This window comes from Prionailurus bengalensis, chromosome A3 (assembly GCF_016509475.1).
Source record: "Prionailurus bengalensis isolate Pbe53 chromosome A3, Fcat_Pben_1.1_paternal_pri, whole genome shotgun sequence".
NCBI lineage: Eukaryota > Metazoa > Chordata > Mammalia > Carnivora > Felidae > Prionailurus > Prionailurus bengalensis.
The window spans coordinates 23,211,047-23,230,394 of NC_057354.1; the positions used below are offsets into that span (position 1 = coordinate 23,211,047).

At 49.7% G+C, this 19,348-nt stretch overlaps 1 protein-coding gene across 33 annotated transcripts in view; it reads right to left on the reverse strand.

Annotated features, from left to right (window-relative positions):
• The window catches only part of EPB41L1 (erythrocyte membrane protein band 4.1 like 1), a 127,640-nt gene that overhangs the window by 53,177 nt on the left and 55,115 nt on the right, over window positions 1-19,348 (reverse strand). For 7 of the 33 annotated variants that reach the window (XM_043602489.1, XM_043602486.1, XM_043602482.1 and 4 more), the window contains exons 1-3: window positions 18,824-19,045; window positions 2,375-2,565; window positions 1,016-1,180 (exon numbers count right to left, since the gene is read on the reverse strand). In XM_043602489.1, the coding sequence (XP_043458424.1) occupies window positions 1,016-1,180; window positions 2,375-2,551 (342 nt within the window). In that variant the 5' untranslated portion in view covers window positions 2,552-2,565; window positions 18,824-19,045. Of the gene's footprint in view, window positions 1-1,015; window positions 1,181-2,374; window positions 2,566-18,823; window positions 19,087-19,348 lie in introns of those variants that run through there. The other 26 variants (XM_043602468.1, XM_043602464.1, XM_043602471.1 and 23 more) reach the window with 19 other exon arrangements.

Below are 19,348 nucleotides of genomic sequence, written 5' to 3' on the forward strand. Positions count from 1 at the left end.
AGTCGGTTAAGCGTCCGACTTCAGCCAGGTCACGATCTCGAGGTCCGTGAGTTCGAGCCCCGCATCAGGCTCTGGGCTGATGGCTCAGAGCCTGGAGCCTGTTTCTGATTCTGTGTCTCCCTCTCTCTCTGCCCCCTCCCCCATTCATGCTCTGTCTCTCTCTGTCCCAAAAATAAATAAACATTGAAAAAAAAAAATTAAAAAAAAAAAAAAAGACTGGGGGAACTGGAGAAAGGGAGGTGGTTCCTGTAACTCTCAGCAGTAAGGCCACTCTCTGGACTCTTTCATACACATGGAGAGAGCCAGGAATGGTGCCCAGACTGGGGTGGACCCTCTAAGGGGATGAGTGAGAGCTCAGAATTAGGATGGGAGTCCTAGCCTATACAGGAAAGGGAGATGACAAATGTGGGGCCAGGAAGGCTGATCCCAGACAGGAGGTGTCTGCCCCACCCACCCACTGTGGGACAGGATCATGCCACACAGTTTCTACATGGCCTAGGTGAGGAAGTCCTTCTATGGGCAGCCTCTCCATGTCTGGGAGACACCTATACCACGGAACCTTCAAGTGACCAGTCTGTCCTGGTGCCCTGGAGAGGGGCATTCACAAAGGAAGACCCCTCCCTCCACCCAATAAAAACATAAAAATGACTCTAGTTGAAACACCAGTGTCTGCTAGGTGAGACTGAAGAGCCCAGTCCACAGGCCTACTGGCCCTTGGATGGGGACTCCTTGCCAAAGTACAGCCCCTCCCCGCCACCCACAGAGCTGTTTTCTGGCGCCAGCCCTGTGCCTCGTCTAATTCTATTTGCAATTGTAACCGCCCTCTCCGGGCCTTGGTGCCACCATCTGTACAAAGGAGGGCTGGCCAGGTCATCTCTCCAGGATGCTGCAGTCGGTCCAGGACTCCATGAAGAATGGATGCTCTGTGGCTTGGCCCAGGCTGAGGGCACACAGAAGCTCGCCCTGGCTCTGGGGCCAGTCGGCTGGGGTAGGGCATGTGGTGTGTGCTCCCTACCTCCACTTCACACTCGTACTCAGAGGCATCAAGCAGGGTGACTCGGCAGATGGCACTCTTGTACTTCTTGGCAATCTTCTGGGGTGATTTCTGGGCTCTGCTGGGCGTGGTCCTCTCTGACAGGCCATCAGCCTCTCCATAGCCCTTCTCCTCCATGTCTAGGCTCTGTAGGTCCAACCAGGGGAAAAGTCTGGTCAGTGAGCTTGAGACCACAGCCTTTCATCCAAAAGAGACACAATAACAATGCAGCAGCTGGGGCTAAGATGGCCCCCAAAATGAGAGCCACTGCCCTCCAAGACCCCCAGGGTGGCCAGTAGCTATGGCAGGTATACGCAGGAGGAGAGCCAGAGCTACTATATGCAACAGAGTAGGCTCATGGAAGGGGTCCACTTCTTTGGGTGGAGGGAAGCATCCCATAGAACCAAAGCCGGTGACCAGGGCTGCCCTATCTCCCTAAAATAGCATGTGAGTTATCAGAGCATCCATCTGGCCTCCTCCTTATCAGACTGTCACTGGTCTAGCATGAGGCTGAAAGCTTGTGGACTGACCTAATGGAGGGAAGGGCCTGCCAGCCAGGCCTAACTGCCACCAATGCCCTCAATGACCTTGGCCAAGTTCCTACCCTCTTGGCCTGTTGTGAATGAAGGGGGGTGTGAATTCGACAGCTAGGTGATTCAATAGGTCCCCTGTCCCTTCAGGGTAATGGATTTTGCTCTGGGGTTATACTGGGCTTGCCAGGCTAGAATGGACAGGTTCAGGGAATAGGAAAATAAGGTTGAAAGAACACAAGTTTTGGAAATCAGATCTAGGTTTTACGTACACCTGTCACCCAGCAACATGACCTTGAGTAACTCACATCATCTGCTGAGCCACCATTTCCCCAAGTGTAAAATATGGCAATTAATATTATTCTCTTAGGGGTGTCTGGCTGGCTCAACCGGTAGAGCATATGACTCTTGATCTCAGAGTCATGAGTTCAAGCCCCATGTTGGGTGTAGTGCTAACTTAATTAAAATATATGTATTATATGTGTGTGTGTATATATGTATGTGTGTATATATATATGTATGTATATATATGTATATGTATGTGTGTGTATATATATATCTGTGTGTATATATATATTTGAATATATATACGTATGTGTGTGTGTATGTATATATATATATATGTATATGTACATACACTCTGTAGGTTTGGGAGAATTAAATATAAAAGTGAACACGATGCCCCTAGCACAGTGCTTGGAACGTAGCAGGTCAGTAATAAATCTCAGTTTCCTTCTTCCCTCCCCACTAAGAACTGGCTCTGGATTCCTGTTGGGCAGGAAGAGGGATACCCATGCTCTCAGGCACACACCTGTTCAGCAGGCCGAGTGTCCTGCTGGGGCGGGTGCTTCTCATTGGAGTTGGCCTCGGGGTGGCCGTGGCCTGCAGGGGTCACAGGGGTGGTCGCCGCAGCGGCTGCCTCAGGCTGCTGTGGGGTCTCCTCCTGAGCCTTCTTCACCTCAGAATCCGGGCCTGTCTCTGTTGTCATGGTGACCAGCACACCTGCATTTGCATGAAGGAGAGCACATGACAGGGGAAAGGGGCAGCGATGGTGTGACAGAATAGAGAGAGGGGGACAGGAGCCACATGCAGAGAAAGACAGATGGAGACAAATGGACAAAGAGCCACAGAGAGAAGGAAGGAGGGAGGCAGGAAGAGACAGAGGAAGTGAGGATGGGAAGAGAGCAGAAGTCAGGGGTTACTGGCCGCAGCTGAGGTCACAGACCCCCTCCCACTCTAGCGACCATATAGCTCCTCAGGGACTCCTCCTGTCTCTTGGCCCAGTTCTGGAAGGGGGCCCTTCTTCAGGGCAATGAAGAGTCTCTCCAGGGAACCCCACTCTGCCAAGAGCACAAAGGCTAGTCAGTGACCCCCTCCAGGCAGGCCCTCGGCCAGGCTGTCTCTCCAACCAGAGCACCTGGCACACAGTAGCCTCTCAATAAACGGTGGATAAACTGAACTCAACCAAAAGAGCCCTGGGCTCCAGGCCCTTCCAGCACGGACTCTGAGCAAGGCTCTTCATGCCCCAAGCCTCAATAATTCCTACACCACTCTCTCCACAGGGATGTTGACAGAATGGATCTCAAGGATAAGACAGGAGGGCACTATTATAAAAACACATAGCCCTGATGATGTAAAAGTCAGGAGAACTGAGCACAGGCGCCAGGTCTGCCACAAACGGGGCAGTCACTTCATCTTACTAGGACTCACCCAAAAAGCAAAGGACTTAAAGAAATTATCTCTGAGGCAAGGCTACTCTTAACCCTTTTCCCCTTGGAGCAGGAAATGAGATTTCAGAGAATCAGGGACCTATTGCCCAGCTATTCTGTTAGAAAAAGCAAACTGCAAGGAGAGGAAAAGAGAAAGAATGGCATGGTCCCATTTTTATATTAAAAAAAAAAACAATAACCTCAACAATACCTCTTTTTGTTTATATACATGTAGTGAAAGATCTGAAAGGATACTGACCAAAATGTTAAGACAGGTTAATAATTGAGAAACGGATAAAGTAAAAAGTGGGAGTTCCACAGGGTGGGATAAAAAAGAGAACTTCATTTTTCACTTTATGTGCTTTGGAATTCTTGTATAATTTTAAACATACATATATTTTTAACTCACAAATTGGGTTTTTTTTTAATGTGGCAAAAGCACCTATTCCTGACCCCAATCAGAGTGGATCCTCAAAAAAAAAAAAAAAAAGTTTGAGCCAAAACCCGAGGAACAGAGAAATGGGCAGTAACCCTCACCCTTGAGTCTAGAGCCTCCCTCTAATTCCATTATATTAAATGAGAAAGATTCAGATTACACCTGGCAGGTCTCTTCCCAAACCCATCCACCATGGGAGGCCTCCAATGAGCAGAGAGACAGACGGACATTGGCCCTACCTTGTGCTATGCACATGCTCTAAGCTTGTGCATAGCTACCCCACACTCCCTTCTTCTCCTTCAGCTTCTCTCCCAACATTCAGAAAGCATCAGCCCAGCCCAAAGCAAAGGGTATTGGACAGAAAGCCAGGGGCCCTGCGTGCCCCACTAGGCCAGACAAGAGCTCTAGGGCCCTGAACAGGTCACACTTTATAAGCTATAACTTGTAGCACAAATGAAAGGGTCTGTTGTTACTGATGCTGCTATTAAGAAGTAAGATGAGGAGGAAGGGAAGGCCTTGGTCACACTGTCTCATCCCCACCCAGAAATGCTTTCCACTCATGTCATTACCCTGGGCTTTGTGGCTCACCTTAAAGCCACAGTTAAATAAAGGCTCTCTGTCACTTATGTGACACCAAGTGTCAACTCTGTGTCAGGACACAAAGTAATAGAAGCAGCTCCAGGAGAGCTCATGGCATCACAGGGTCAGAATAAGACTTGCCTGCTTGGGTCCAGATCTCTTCTAGACCTGCACTTGAGGATATCAGCCATTATGCTAGGTAAGGTCTGTAAGAAGAACCCTTAAAATAAATTTACTACTTAATTTTGCATTAAAAAAAATCTACAGGGTGCCTGGGTGGCTCAGTCAGTCAAGTGTCTGACTTTGGCTCAGGTCATGATCCCACAGTTCGAGAGTTCGAGCCCTGTGTCAGGCTCTGTGCTGACAGCTCAGAGCCTGGAGCCTGCTTTGGACTCTGTGTCTCCTTCTCTCTCTGTTCCTCTCCCGCCGGCACTCCGCCTCTCTCTCTCTCTCTCTCAAAAGTAAGTAAAGATTTTTTAAAAATCTACAGACTAAGCTGTAGGCTTTCTGCTGTGAGAAGCAGATTCCACATGACCTTCATAGGCCCCAGGCAGCCCAGAGGCTCTGGCGCATCTACTCCTCCCCTCCACTTCAGTCTGGTTTCAGACTGTACTCCCTGAACCTTCTCGGGACCTGCATCAAACAGCCAGGACAGCAGTCTTAAATAAATATCTGAGCTCTTCCCCTGCCCAGCTCTCCAGCATGACCTGCTGGCTGGGAATGCTTGGTGCTAACAGCACCACACATGAGAGGAGGAGGAAGTCTTTCAATCTCTTCTTTTCCAGGTGAGACTCAGACAGCAAAAGAGACTTGAATGACTGACAGGCAGACAGATCTTCCCTGGTCCCTCCCACCCACTCTCCTTCCCATCCAGGCTCCTGTCTCTCCAGATCCGAGCGCTGCGGCCATTATTCTTCCCACCTCACTCTGCTGCCTCAAGCAAACTTGAACAGAATCAACTGGAAGGAGAAAGCACTCTAGCCCAGGCTGGGAGCCAAACAGGTGGCATGAGCCCCACCAACAACCCCACGGCCTAGGCCTGGTTAGATAAATGATGGCTCATGCTTTCTACAGAGTAAAAAAAAGATGATGTAAAAGATCATGGAAATGTCTGAATGACAAGCTTGATCCACAGCAGCTTGTACAGATTGACCCTATTTTGATGAATACATCTATACAGATGCAGAATATTCAACAAAGTATTAATTATAGTTGTTTCTAGATGCCAGGAATACAGATTCTTTTTCCTTCTTTCTGTTTAACTGTGATTCTCAATTTTTCTATTACATTTGGAGATTTCTTGATTTAAAAAAAATTAGAGGTTAAAAAATAAAATATTCCAATGCATGGGGCTTGGTATGGCAAGATGAGAAGAAGACAAAGTCTGCTTAAACTTAAAATTTTTATGAATTTAAAAGAAAACATTATTATTATTATTATTATTATTATTATTATTATTATTATTTAAGCCTATGATGAGATCCTTCTTTATTTGACAAGTCCAAGGATAATAACAGCATGGTTCTCTCACTAGGCCACAGAAAGCAAGCCAGAAACCTGGCCTTGGCTTCTGCCAGGGCCAGTCACGTGGGCACAGTTCTGCCCAGACCCAGGCCAGCAGAGACTACGGGAGCCCTCTGGGCACTGCGGGGGGCCCCAGGGGAAGCACGTGCTGGTTCCTTGGATCTCACTGCAACACAGGAGTGTGATGCTCACCCAGAAAATGGCTAAACACCCAGGCAGGATGTGATTTAGATTTATTGGTGTATGTGTCAGCCTCTAGAAGATTCTGGGGAGTTGGCAATTGGGAGTATGACCTAGAGTACCCAAAAAAAGGCTTACAGGGTAGGGAGTGGAGTTAGGTTTTGCAAAAAGGGAGAACTATGGGTATGGCAGGGAGGGCACTTGGGCTGAGTCACCAAGTAGGCAAATGTCCAGAGATGGGGAACAAGGAGGGCTGTGCGGAGGACAGAGAGGAGGCTTTGACATCCTGACACCTCAGAACAAGAAGCCTATTAAAAGGTGAGCTCCAAACAGCCTGGCAGGTGGAACAGGTTGGAGATGGGGAGAAGTGAGGGAACTGGGGGGTGTGGCAGGCAGCCTTGCAAGAGTCGTAAGCATTACTCTGATGGAAAGGGCAAGACTCCCATCACTAAGCACCGCTGCAGGCCAGGCCCAGGGTCAGGGATTCAACACACCATCATCTCATGGACACCCCACAGGATACCAGCACAGGGGGAAGACTTAGATCAGACCTGAAGCCTGGCTCCACCACTGGCTCACTCTGTGACCATGGGCAAGTGACTTCAATGCTCTGAGCCTCAGTCGCCTCATCTGTAAAATGGAGATACTCCTCCCTCCCTCTGAGAGTGGTGGTAGAAATTCAGGAAACTAACCAAGACAGAGCAATGAGCATGGTGTGTCCCCAATAAAACAACCCTGAGAGGGTGTATAATCACCAACAGTAATGAGAAACAGGGAGTAGTCTGAGAACCAGGAGTTCAGAAGTACCAGCCCAGGGGCACCTGGGTGGTTCAGTTGGTTAAGGGTCTGACTTAGGCTCAGTTCATGATCTCACAGTCCATGGGTTTGAGCCCCACGTCTGGCTCTGTGCTGACAGCTCCGAGCCTGGAGCCGGCTTCGGATTCTGTGTCTCCCTCTCTTTCTGCCCCTTCCCCACTCATGCTATTTCTCTCAAAAATAAACAAACATTAAAAAAAAAGAGAGAAAGAAGTGCCAGCCCAGAACGGATAGAGAAAGAGATGTTGTAAGAAACAGAGAACAGGTGCGCCTGGGTGGCTCAGTCAGCTAAGCATTCCACTTCGGTTCAGGTCATGACCTCACGGCTCGTGGAATCAAGCCCCGCATCGGGTTCTGTGCTGACAGCTCAGAGCCTGGAGCCTGCTTTGGATTCTGTGCCTCTCTCTCTCTCTCAAAATTAAATAAACATGAAAGGAAGGAAGGAAGGAAGGAAGGAAGGAAGGAAGGAAGGAAGGAAGAAACAGAGGCCAGAAAGGCCAGACTGATGGCACTAACATATGAAAACCCAATCAATGCACAGCATTCGAAGGGAGAAAGGCCAGCCAGAGAAGTAAATGCTGATGGTACCCACACCAGTCCCATCTGGAGGAAAGGGGCACAGCCCAATCTGAGGCAAGTCCAGAAGGCTGGCAGCATTTGATGCTCTTTAACGTTGCTGCCAATGGCTGGCTCCCCTGGCTCCCCCTCCAGGGGCACTATGGCTTTCCATCTGGGTGGCCTGCTGGGAGAGGACATCCTAGCCCAGGCAAGGCAATAGCCACTTGGCCTGTAATTGCACCAACTCATTAAAAATGAACCAGCCAGTTTATACATCAGACCCTACAGCCAAGGTTAGAGTGAATCAGCATCTCTGAATCCAGTAACTTAGATTTGTTCTTTTTTTCCATCCCCACAGGCATAGCACAGGCCCAAGCCACTGGCAACCCATGGCTGCCTAGCCTCCTTCACGGACTCTCTGTGGCCACTTGGGCCCCTCTAGGGTTTATTCTCTTCAGAACAGCCACAGGGATCTTTTGTAAACTCCATCTGGATGGCGTCCTCATTTTTTAAAAATTCAAGTTACAGTTGACACACCACATTACCTTCATTTCCCAATATAGTGAATGGACAACTATATGTCACTATGCTCCCCACAGGTGTAGCTACCATCAGTCATCATACAACACTATTAAGACACCATTGACTGTATTTCCTATGCTGTCCATTTTCTTGGAGACCCTCCTTAAAACCTTCAATGAGTTACTATCAAAATAAAATACAAGCTTCTTATCAAAGTTAAAGGTCCCTGCTTATGGCCACTGCATCTGGTCCACCATCGCTATGAGCCTGTCTTACTTTCTGTCTGCTCCTCAACCACAAGAGGCTAGCCCCTGCCGTGGGGCTTTGCCCACATAGACAGTGGGCTTGTCCCATCTCTTGGCATGGCAGCTCTCATCCTTAAGACCTCAATCCATGCACCTCTTGACCTCTCTAAGTAGGTCTTTCCCCCCAACCCCCTTTTTTTTTTTTTTTTTTTTTTTTTTTTGGTGAGAGCATGCTGGATATGGGGCCTGGTTTTATTTTATTTTGGTTTTGCCATTTTTACCATTTTTAAGTGTAACTATTCCATGATGTGAATTAGTCACAACCTTGTGCAACAATCAATTGCCACTATCTGTTTCCAAAATTTTTCATTACCCCAAACAGAAATGCTGGGCCGATTAAGCAACCATGCCAGTTGGGTGGTTTGGGTATTTTTTTTTTCCACAGCAACTATCACAAATGAAACGTATTTCTTTTTACTTGTTTCTATTCCTCTAGAACATCAACTCCATAAAAACAAAACTTTATCTGACTCATTTGCCATTATCCCCAGGACTGAGTGTAATTCTTGGTAAATACCAACAAAGCTAACATTTACAGAGTTTGCCATTTGCCAGGCACCAGCCTAAACACTTTATATCAATTGAACTCTTTTAACCTTCACAATAACCTATAATAGGTACTTTTATTATCTCTATTTTATAAAAGAAGAAACCGGAGCACTGAGAAGTTAAGAAACTTGCCCAAGATCATACACTAGTGCATGGCAGTACCAGAAGTGAAACCCAGGGGGTCTGGTGTCAGAAGGATGGGTAGATGGACAAGTGGGTGATGGGTGGGTAAAACACCAACAAGACAAGTTTTAAGTCTACTCAACTGAGGACAGAGACCTGGGTTGCATTCACCTCGGGAGTCTTTGCGGCTACCAGCCAGCCAGCCTGTCCTGATGACTTATCAGACGTTAAGCACCTGACTTTTCCATCCAAACTCCTGATACTATCATCCTTATTTTACTGATGAGGACACACAGACCCAAAGAGGTATGCTGATTTGCCCAAGGTCATATGATTGTGCCAAGTCTCTCTGACTCCCAAGTCCCTCCCACTCCATGGCATTTTAGCAGCCTCAGGAGGCCTGTACTAATTTCTCCAAAGGGTGAGGCTGGCTAAGGAAAAACTTCCCAAGAGTGAAAGACAAATACACTGGGAAGAGCTGAGTTCAGAGTCAGGACCACTGTGTCTTGCTTCAGTTCTGCCACTTCCTATCTGAAGGGTCTTGGGCAAGTCACTTCCCCCTTGTAAACATCAGCTTCCTCATCTGCCAAACAGGGATGAGAACCCCTGTTCCCGCACTTCAGAGTACAGCCATGTAGACAAAGGACATCACAGACAACCAAGGACTTTCAGATACAAAAGTTAAAGTCATATATTTTAGGAAGAGTATATTATAGATGCTGATGATATATACCAGAAGCATGTCTTTGCATGCATGTGCAGAGCAGTGGAACATCATGAGGGTACATACAGCCATGTGTGTCTATGGTCACGACAATTACTCCCTAGCCAGTAAGGCTCTCTTCTAAATCTTGCACACCTGTGACTTTTGCCCAGGCATTCTTGGGAATTCTGAGCCAGGTAGGAACTAATGGAAGGAAGGAGAAAGAAGAAAGAGAAAGAGAGAGAGATGGACAGGGTGTGAAAGACACCAAAACATCAAGAGAATGCCAGGCAGCAAGTGAGACTTCTGTTTTGAATGATGTTTTCAAAAATCACAGTTACCAAGTAACTTCTTTCTTTTGGGGAACTCAGGGGGCACATCTCTCCCATCCCCTTCCAACCATGTCTCCTGAACTGTTGCACCTCCAGGTCTATGCCTTGCTCAAAGAAGCGGGAGGCTGACTCCTTGGACTGAGCTTCCTTGCCTGCTGACTTCTGGTTGGGTTTGGCCAATGGGAGGCATGAGTTAAAGGCCAATGGGAAGTTGGGGAACATCTTCCCAATTTCCCTCCCTGTGGTTCTGGCAGTGGCTGAGCCCTCTGTGTCAGCAACTTGTACAGGTCCAGCCATCACTGATTTCTGGTAATACTGTTCCCTCCCTCTGCTCATTCAGGCAGAACGGTGAAAACAGCTTCTGTCACTGTTACTTTGTGTGTACCCTTGTGGATTCCCTTAACCCTGCCCACACCTTTATTCACAACTCCTTAGTGTAAGCATCTGAGTGGAATTCTGTTTTCTGCCAGAATCTGACTGATAACACTTCCTGACACTAAACAAACACATGAATTAGAGAGGGAGGGGAGGAGAAATCGGGAAAAGGCAGAATCATCTAGTGGTCAGGGATAAAATGGGAGACAAGGAGAACGTAAACAGGTCTCTTAACCTGTCTGTGCCTCAGTGTCTTCATCTGTAAAATTCATGATGATGCCTATTTCACACGGTTACTATGATTGAACCAGATCATGCGCCTAAAGCACTTAACACATGCCAAAACCCACAGTTAGTACTCAAGAAATAGTAGATATTCTCACCTTGAGCATTAAGCCAGAAGGCTAAAGTGTGAACAATAGCACTCCCTTAGAGAAGGGATTACACACTTCTCTCTTTCGGCTTTTTAGGGGGGTTTTCTGGGTCTCACAATTTTTCCCCTATGAACATGTATTACTTTTGGAGTCAGAGGAGAAAAAGAAAAGAATTAAAAGAAAAGAGACAGGGAGTACGAGCCTATCAAGACTTACTCTTTCCCCTCTAGAGATGATGTTCCTTCCTACGGGGATTTCCCCAGCACAGAGCATTCACTTCCCAGAGTGACAACCTCTGGGTGGACGTGAATGAAATGCCTCCCTGCCGCGAGGGAGGAGGGCGCAGGCTGAGACAGCTGCCTCTGGGGCCCTGTGTAGCCTCCTGGCCAAGGCTCAGGAGCCCCTGACAGAGGCTGCGGGGTTAAAACAGGAGCTGGGCCTGCAGTCGTTCATTCGGTAGCGGGGAGATGGCAGTCGGTCAGAGGCTTGCGGTGCCCGTGGGCACCGCATTAAACAAAACCAAGCAACGTGAAGAAGCTGCCACCCGTCAGCACTGGCTTCTTGCCCAAAGGGTTCATGTGCCACCACGGAGCCACGGGCTGAATGTGCAGTTGTGGGCTGGGGACCGCATGATATGCCCAGGACTGCAGAGTAACGGCATCAGAAAAGAGAAATGCCTCCCGCCTGGACCACACTGATGACTGCAGAGGCAGACAGAGACCTCCCCGTAGCGGGTCTTCCTCTGAAAGCCAGGCGATGAGCTGGCCGCCTTCCAGGCTTTGTCTCATTTTGAGCTGCACAAGGGCCACACAGGGCAGATGGGCTCATTCCCCAGGCTGGGTTGGCCGGCCAAGGTCACCAAAGCTAGTTAGTTCAAGTAGAGCCAGCACTAGGACCCAGATCTGCTGGCTGACGGTCCCGTGCTCTTCCCCCTCAATCCTGCCACATCCCACAACCTCCAACTTACTGTCAACCATGTAACCAAAGCTACCGTTGCTCTGGATGTAGAAATAATAACAGCAGTACCAACCCCTCCCACACGTGGGGTGGTTTACAATTTAAAGAATCCCTTTATAATCATCATTTCACTTGGACCTCACCGATCAGCAGCTGGTGAGAGGGAACATGGAACAGCAGTTATGAGCAGGCTTTGGACCAGAGTTTGAATCCTGGCTTGAGGACCTTGGGCAAGTTACTTAACCTCACTGAGAGCCAGTTTGAGCATGCAAAATGAGAATAACACCCCCGACGCCTCAAAGGCATTTAGTGTGAAAGAAATGAGAGAATGCATATGAAGCTCACCCTGGCACCATGCATATGAAGCTCACACAGCACTCAGTAAGTGGCAACAGTGGCTCTCATCAGTAAGGTTGTCACTATCACATCGATGGGCAAAGTGAGGTCCAAAGAAGGCAAAGAACTTGTCCAAGGACACTCAAGGTGTGAGTGGCAGCATGACCCAGGCAGCAGCTTGTAGCATCCAAAGAGAATTTGGAAGTTCCACAAGTGAGCTTCAGAGTGGGTCAGTGACAGAAGGGGGTTTCCCTGGGATATCCCCACCCTTTGAGCAGGCCAGTCCTCAGTATCCTTGTCCCCCAGGCTCTGCTGAGAAGCAGGGGTGGTGGGGTGGGGGCAGACCTGTAGACCTCCCCAGGCAGCCCTCACGGCCTCACAGTTTCTGACTCCTTCTTTCACTTCATTTTCTTTAATTGTTCAAACACTCTTAGAGTTCATTGTCAGCATTATTTAGAATAGAGTAAAATTGGGAATAACTTTAAATGTCCATCAACAGGGCACTGGCCAAAGTAACTAGGATACAACCATTTTTTAAAAATGAGTTACAGGGGCACCTGGGTGGCTTAGTTGGTTAGGCATCCGACTTCGGCTCAGGTCATGATCTCACAGCTCATGGGTTCAAGCCCCGTGTCGAGCTCTGTGCTGACAGCTCGGAGCCTGGAGCCTGCTTCGGATGCTGTGTCTCCCTCTCTCTGCCCCTCCCCCACTTGTGCTCTGTCTCTCTCTCTGTCTCTCAAAAATGAATAAATGTAAAAAAATGTCTTTAAATGAGTTACAAAAGTGTTACGTACTTGTGAAAAATTTTGCGATGGATTTTATACTGACATAAAAAGATGTCAAAATGTAAATGAAAAAAATGCAAATTGTAAAACAATGATATAATTTATGGTCCCATTCTGGTTTGTATGCTTATGTAGGCATAGAAAATACCCTGGCAGGGGGCGCCTGGGTGGTTAAGTGTCTGACTCTTGATTTAGGCACAGGTCATGATCTCATGGTTGGTGGGATCAAGCCCCATGTTGGGTTCCACGCTGACAGCACAGAGCCTGATTCTCTCTCTCTCCCTTTCTCTCTCTGTCCTTCCCCTGCTTATGTGCGCTTTCTCTCTCTCAAACTAAATAAATAAACTTAAAAAAAAAAAAAAAAAAGAAAATACCCTGGCAGGACCCACAACAAACATATTATTATCATTGGCTACTTCTGGAAAGGATTTTGGTTAGGGAGACAAGGGGAGAATACACATCCGAATTATTAAGATTTTCATATATGTCTTTTTAAATTAAAACTAAAGAAGAAATAAAGTATTTTTAACTTTTTAACATTTATTCATTTTTGAGAGTAAGAGAGACAGAGTGCAAGCAGGGGAGGGGCAGAGAGAGAGGGAGACACAGAATCTGAAGCAGGCTCCAGGCTTTGAGTTGCCAGCACAAAGCCTGATACAGGGATCGAACTCATGGACATTGAGATCATGATCTGAGCTGAAGTCGGATGCTTAACCAACTGAGTCACCCAGGCACTCCAGAAATCAAGTCTTTTTTAAAAGAGTTGTTCTACTGAGAGCAAACTGAGGGTTGATGGGGCGTGGGAGGGAGTGGAGGGTAGGTGATGGGCATTGAAAAGGGCGTCTTTTGGGATGAGCACTGGGTGTTGTATGGAAACCAATCTGACAATAAATTTCATATATTAAATAAATAAATAAATAAATAAATAAATAAATAAATAAAAGAGTTGTTCTGATCAGTCTTATTGACCTCCTATCACACCTGCTGTAGCTCCCTTTCTGCCTGTTCTCTTCCAATGTTATCCATGGTCATATCTAATTTTACACCAATATAATCTGAGTGCTTATAAGTTTATGGGTTTTTTTTTCCATTGAACATTAATTGTATCAGATATATTTCCACATTATTGTATCATTATCATCACAGTTCATATTCATGGGTACTTTACTATGTGCTGGTTACCAAGCTAAGAGATTTACATGCCTTAAATCACTTAATCTTGACAACTACCCTAAAAGCAGGTACTTGGACTGTCTACATTACACATAGGGAAAGCGAAGCTTAAAAGATCAATTTGCCAAAGCGTGGCAGCTCATAAGGACAGAAAGTAGACTTAAGCCCTGGTCTGTGTGCATCCCAAGTTCTTGGCTGGGAACCCCTCCATCCTACTCCTCTGCACAGCTACTCAGTGGTAAGAATGTGGCAGGTAAGGATGAGGAGACCAGGTCCTGGGTCTTATAGCTTGGATGGCCTTGGACAAGTCAATTCCCCTCTGCTTTGTTCTTTCAATCAATTCTTTCAACCAGACAAGCATTCGCAAACCACTGAGCTACAAGCTGAGGAGAGAGCAATGAATAAATCATGAGCCCTGCCCCTAAGGGGATGAGAACCCAACCTGCATCTCTTCAGGGCCCCAGAGGAATCTAACCCCTGTCCCACCTCTGTCACAGGGAACATGAAATGAATAAAGGATGCAAAGGAGCTTTGCAAGTACACAGCTCCCTACGCTGCAAAAATAAGTATTTCTGTGGCTGTATATTACTTTGGCTGTATATTACTTTATCCACTGGATGTTCCAAAACGTTCTCAATCATCTTCCTATTGTTGGGCACTTAGTCCCAATTTGCTGCTATTATACAGGAAGCTCTGATGGGGATTCATCCAAAGGAAATTATTCAAAAGGGGGGGAAAAAAACCCAGATGCACAAAGATGCCATGCAACCTTCAGAATGACTGAAGGGAGACAGTTCTTCATCCTAAACTCACAAGGCCTCAAACTGAATTAATGGCCCCTGTGGTCTTCCCCACCCCAACCAGCTAAGCCACCCACCACGTGGTAGACGTCCTCCCTCCCCCAGCCCTCCAAGTCCACAGGGCTGATGCTTCTCAGGCAAAGCTGCAGTCTGCCCCCTCCTGTGGTTCTTACAGTCGACAAAGGGACCTTCCCAAACAGTTCTGTCATGCCTCAGTGCATGCATGCCCCATGCAGACCAAAGAGCCTCCAGGCTCCTGTCAAGTGGAAACACCTTAGCCTGATGTTCAAGAGGGACTGAAGGGAGAGAGAAGTAATGTTTACTGAGTCCCTGGGATGTGCAAGCTAGGTCCTTTATATAACAGCAACCACACGTGGGCTCTACACGGTAGGTGTGTTTATCCATATTTTACAGATGAGGAAACTGAGGCTCAGGCCAGCTAAGTGATGTGCCCGAGGGTACGTGGCTGGTACACAGTGGAGCTGTGACGAGAGCTCAGGTCTGGTGGATTCCAGAGCCTTGGCAAACACCCAAACCCGAGCTGACTTTGTCACCTCCCAGTGCCCCCAGCCCCCTGTGCCAGCTACCCATGCATAGCAGACCACCCACTCTTCATCAAAGGCGTCCCTACTTCCTTCCCTTCTGACCTGAGGGTGCCATTCCCTCACAGCTACTGAAATTCCACTTGACCTTTCATGCCCAGCACAAAAGCTCCTGATCACCAAAATAGGAATCCATGCTCAGCATATGGAACACACTGCCCTTTACCTTCCCTGTGTCCTGTCTGTGCCTCTCTGGTTGGACTGTGAGCTCCTCAGAGGCGACACGGGGCCTGCAGGAGGTACTCAGAGAATATTCTTCAAATTGAACAAAACTGAATATGACCGCTGAGAAGAAACTGCAGGCTGATGACATGCCATGAGGAACACAGCTCTGGTCCACACCACCTGGATTTAGATCAGGGATCCCCTATGAGCTAGCCATGGGACCCTGAGCAACTGTCTTTCCCCCACCTGCAAGCCTCAGCTCCCTCAATCTGTGAAATGAGAAGAATCCTACCTCACAGGGGTTTGTGAAGATTATTTGAGTTGTACACGTAAGCCCTTAAAACAATGCCCGCATGTAATAGGTGCTCAATAAATGCCGGCTGTTACTATTCTTATCCACAAGCCTCCTACCCACAAAGGAAGCATTGCCAGCCTTCTCCCACCTTACTCATCCACCCAGATGCACGTCCTCTCCCTATAGGGCCTCTTCGTCACAGTCCCAGCTGATCCCCCTGCATTCTCATCCTGTGTTTTCAGGTCTTTAGGGTCCTATCGAATGAGGTGGGGGTGGGGGTGGGGGTGGATGAGTGTGGGGGCTAACTAGACTTCCCTGACAGCCAGTGGGGGCAGCGAGCAGCCCCACTTCTAGGGGATCCTGGCCAGGAAGCAAAAGGCCGAGGTGAGCCCTCTCTCAGGGCTCCTAGCTAGTGCCTCTCTGCCTCTACCTCTACCCCTCTGGAGCACTTGGGCCACAGAACCACCTTTGCCTCACCCAACACAGACCTCTCTACCTGGACTGGCCCTGGCAAATCAGTCGTCTGGCTCTGCTAGACACCAACCTGGTACTCCCAGACACTGCCCCAGGTATAATGTCATGGTAAGAGAGAGGGGCTCTGGACACACACAGTCCCACACTTTCCAGCTGTGTAGCCTCAGGCAGGTGACACAACCTCTCTGAACCTCAGTTTCTCATTTGTAAAAAGTGGATAATACCTGACAGGATTGCTGTGAGATATGCAAAGCACTGGCACACAGTAGGTGCTCAATAAATCCCATCACCCTGGGGTGACTGGGTGGCTCAGTCAGTTAAGTGTCCAACTTCGGCTCAGGTCATGATCTCACGGTTCGTGGGTTTCGAGCTCCGCATCAGGCTCTGTGCTGACAGTGCAGAGCCTGCTTGAGATTCTCTCTTCCTCTCTCTCTCTCTCACACACACACACAAAATAAATAAATTTTAAAAATAAAAATAAAAATAAAAATAAATGCCGTCACCCCGATTGTATAATCACTGTTACTACTACAAATAGAGATTATTATCACTTTTTAATAAATGGGGACACAGAAGCCCAGAGAGGCCCACAGAGAAATCCATGTTGGAGCTAACACAGAGGTATTTCCCACCTCAGCCAGTCCAGTCAGGAGACCTATCTACTGCTTCTGGAGGCTCAGGCCTAGAACATCCCTGGGCATCCAACATCCTCTTGTCTCCATTTATAACCAGGAAGGTCAAGGGCTACCAGCTGCCCGTTGCCTCAGCCCTGACCCATTATCTGTGAGGCAGCCTGACCTTTCCTCTTCACCTTCTGGGGACACTGGCTGGGAGGCCAATGCAAGACCCCTCCTAAGGGGTAGCCTCAGGCTCCAGGTTATAATGTCCAGCCCCTGCCAGAGCCCTGTGTATGGAACAGCCATGGCAAAAAGGAAGCAGATTGGGCTGCAAGAACCTCAAACCAAGAGCTAGAAGACCTGGATACATTAGTGCTATCCCTCCCACTCAGCTGCTACATGACCTTGGACAAGTCATTCTTCGTCTCTAGGCCTCATTCAAGCTTTCAGTATTTACTAAGTGAGGACTACATGGACAAGCATCATTCTCATGCAGGTTCTATGAAAGCTCCATGAAGCTCACAGAGCTGAGCCCAGGGAACTGCTGTGTGGCCCAGGAAGGGTATTAATAGGAACAACGCCCCCTGCACTGATTTCCAGGACCACCTTGAGGTGCCCCCCAAGGGACCATGTTCTGTACACCACAAAGGCTGTACGTTGGGTTGCCGGGCAGGCATGACCTCAGGCTGGCCAGCAGAAGCCAGCTTCATCGCTGCACGGAGCTGGCAGCGCCTCCCTGGGCCACGGTGGCTCAGAGAGGAGGCTGGCACAGGCTGCCTCTGCCGCAGGCTCCATCTGGAGGAATGGGTGGGCAGGCGGGCACATAGCCGCCTCTATTCTCCTCACCCTTGCCCAGGTCAGGCAGCACTGTCTTCCAGGAGCTTCTGGGGGCACGGTTCCTGTCCCCAACTCTCAACCTGGCCCGATTCTGGAAAACTCCTAACGCTGGGAGGTGGGGGAGAATTGGAGCCGCCAGACCCCACACAGCCCCAGAGAGGCCCTAAATCCAGCCCTCTTACACTCCCACCTTTGCAGTGGAGATGATATGCAGATCCAGAAGTGAAGGCGGGAACACGTGGTAGTGCCTCTCCCCCACCAATGCCATCTCAGAGCTGGGGGGAGGGAGCAAGGACCAAGGCCCGCAGCTGACAAGGAGACCAGTATCTTCAGAACTCCTTCCTAGTCCTTGTCCAGCCCCTCAAGGTCCCCAAGGACCATCCTGGGGCCATAGCTCTGCCAAGCAGTGGCCTCAGCACCTGGTAAGTACCCTGGCGGCTGTAGTCACTCATCCTCCCCCCCCTCCACCCCCACCTCATACCTGTCCCCAAGACCCCGGTTTCTTAGGCCCTTGGACATTCCTAAGCACAAAGGTGCAAGACACAACTGGGACCCACAAGTCCTCTCCCTCTAATTGGTGGGGGCAGACTCTGGCCAGAACAATACCAAGCCAGAACCACAGAGGTCCAGGACTAAGATCCATCTGCCCAGTTTTGGGAGACTTGGAGGGGAGATGAGGTGGGAAGTGAGCCCAGAGTGGAGAAAGGTCTATAACCAGACGGTGAGGAAGAGGGCAGCAGCTGCCCAGTACCTCGGCCTCCAACCAAGAGACTGGCCTGCAGCATCTGAAGCTTGGAGGAAGAGACCCAGTAGCCCCGGGCCTCCACAGAGGCAGCAAGAATGGTCTCCAAGAACAGAGTGGCCCAGCTAGGGAGCCTAGCACCCACCAGCCCTGCATCCCAACAGTAACCACCAACTCACAGCCTGCCCACCTCTCTCTCCAGGCCTTCGGGAGGCTGCAGACCCGGAGGTAGGGAGGAACAGCAAGAACCTCCCCCACACTGGCCAGGGGGCCAACAGCCTGCAAACTCAGTTCCTCCCGGTCTCGCCCCCAGTCCTCCCTAGGGCTGCAGGCTGGGCCTACATGCACTGAGTCCCAGCCTGCCGTGCCACCTGATCCCCCCTCATGCCTACCTGAGCCCAGGGGTCCCCATCTCGAGCAGGCTGGGCGGGGGGCGCCCCGTCGGCTCCTGCGGGGCCGGCAGGCCGCGGGGCGGGGCGGGCGCGCGGGGCCACGGCGGGCTCTGCGGAGCAGCCTGTTCCGCGACACCCCCGCCCGCTGATGGATGCCGACTGCAGCAGCGGCGGCGGCGGCGGCGGCTCAGCGTGCGCCGGGGGCTGGGCACTGTGCCCACAGCCCCGGGCCTGGCGCCCGACGCGCGGCCAGCCCCCGCCCCCGCCCGGCCTCCGCGCCCAGTCCAGGGGCGGCCGCCGCGCGCGCCTGCCTGCTCCCTCCGGCGGCCCTGCCCCTGCCTCCGCCTCCTCTCTGCCAGCCTCCTTCTCCTTCTGCCTTCTGTCTCTCTCTCAGGCTCCCAGGCCACCTCCTCTCTGGCGCTGCCACCGGCAGTTCCCAGACCACTGCGGGACCGCGGTGGAGCCACGGGGCCAACTCTTGCGTCCCCGCCCCCCCCTCCCCCCCGCCAGCCTGGGCCCTCCTCT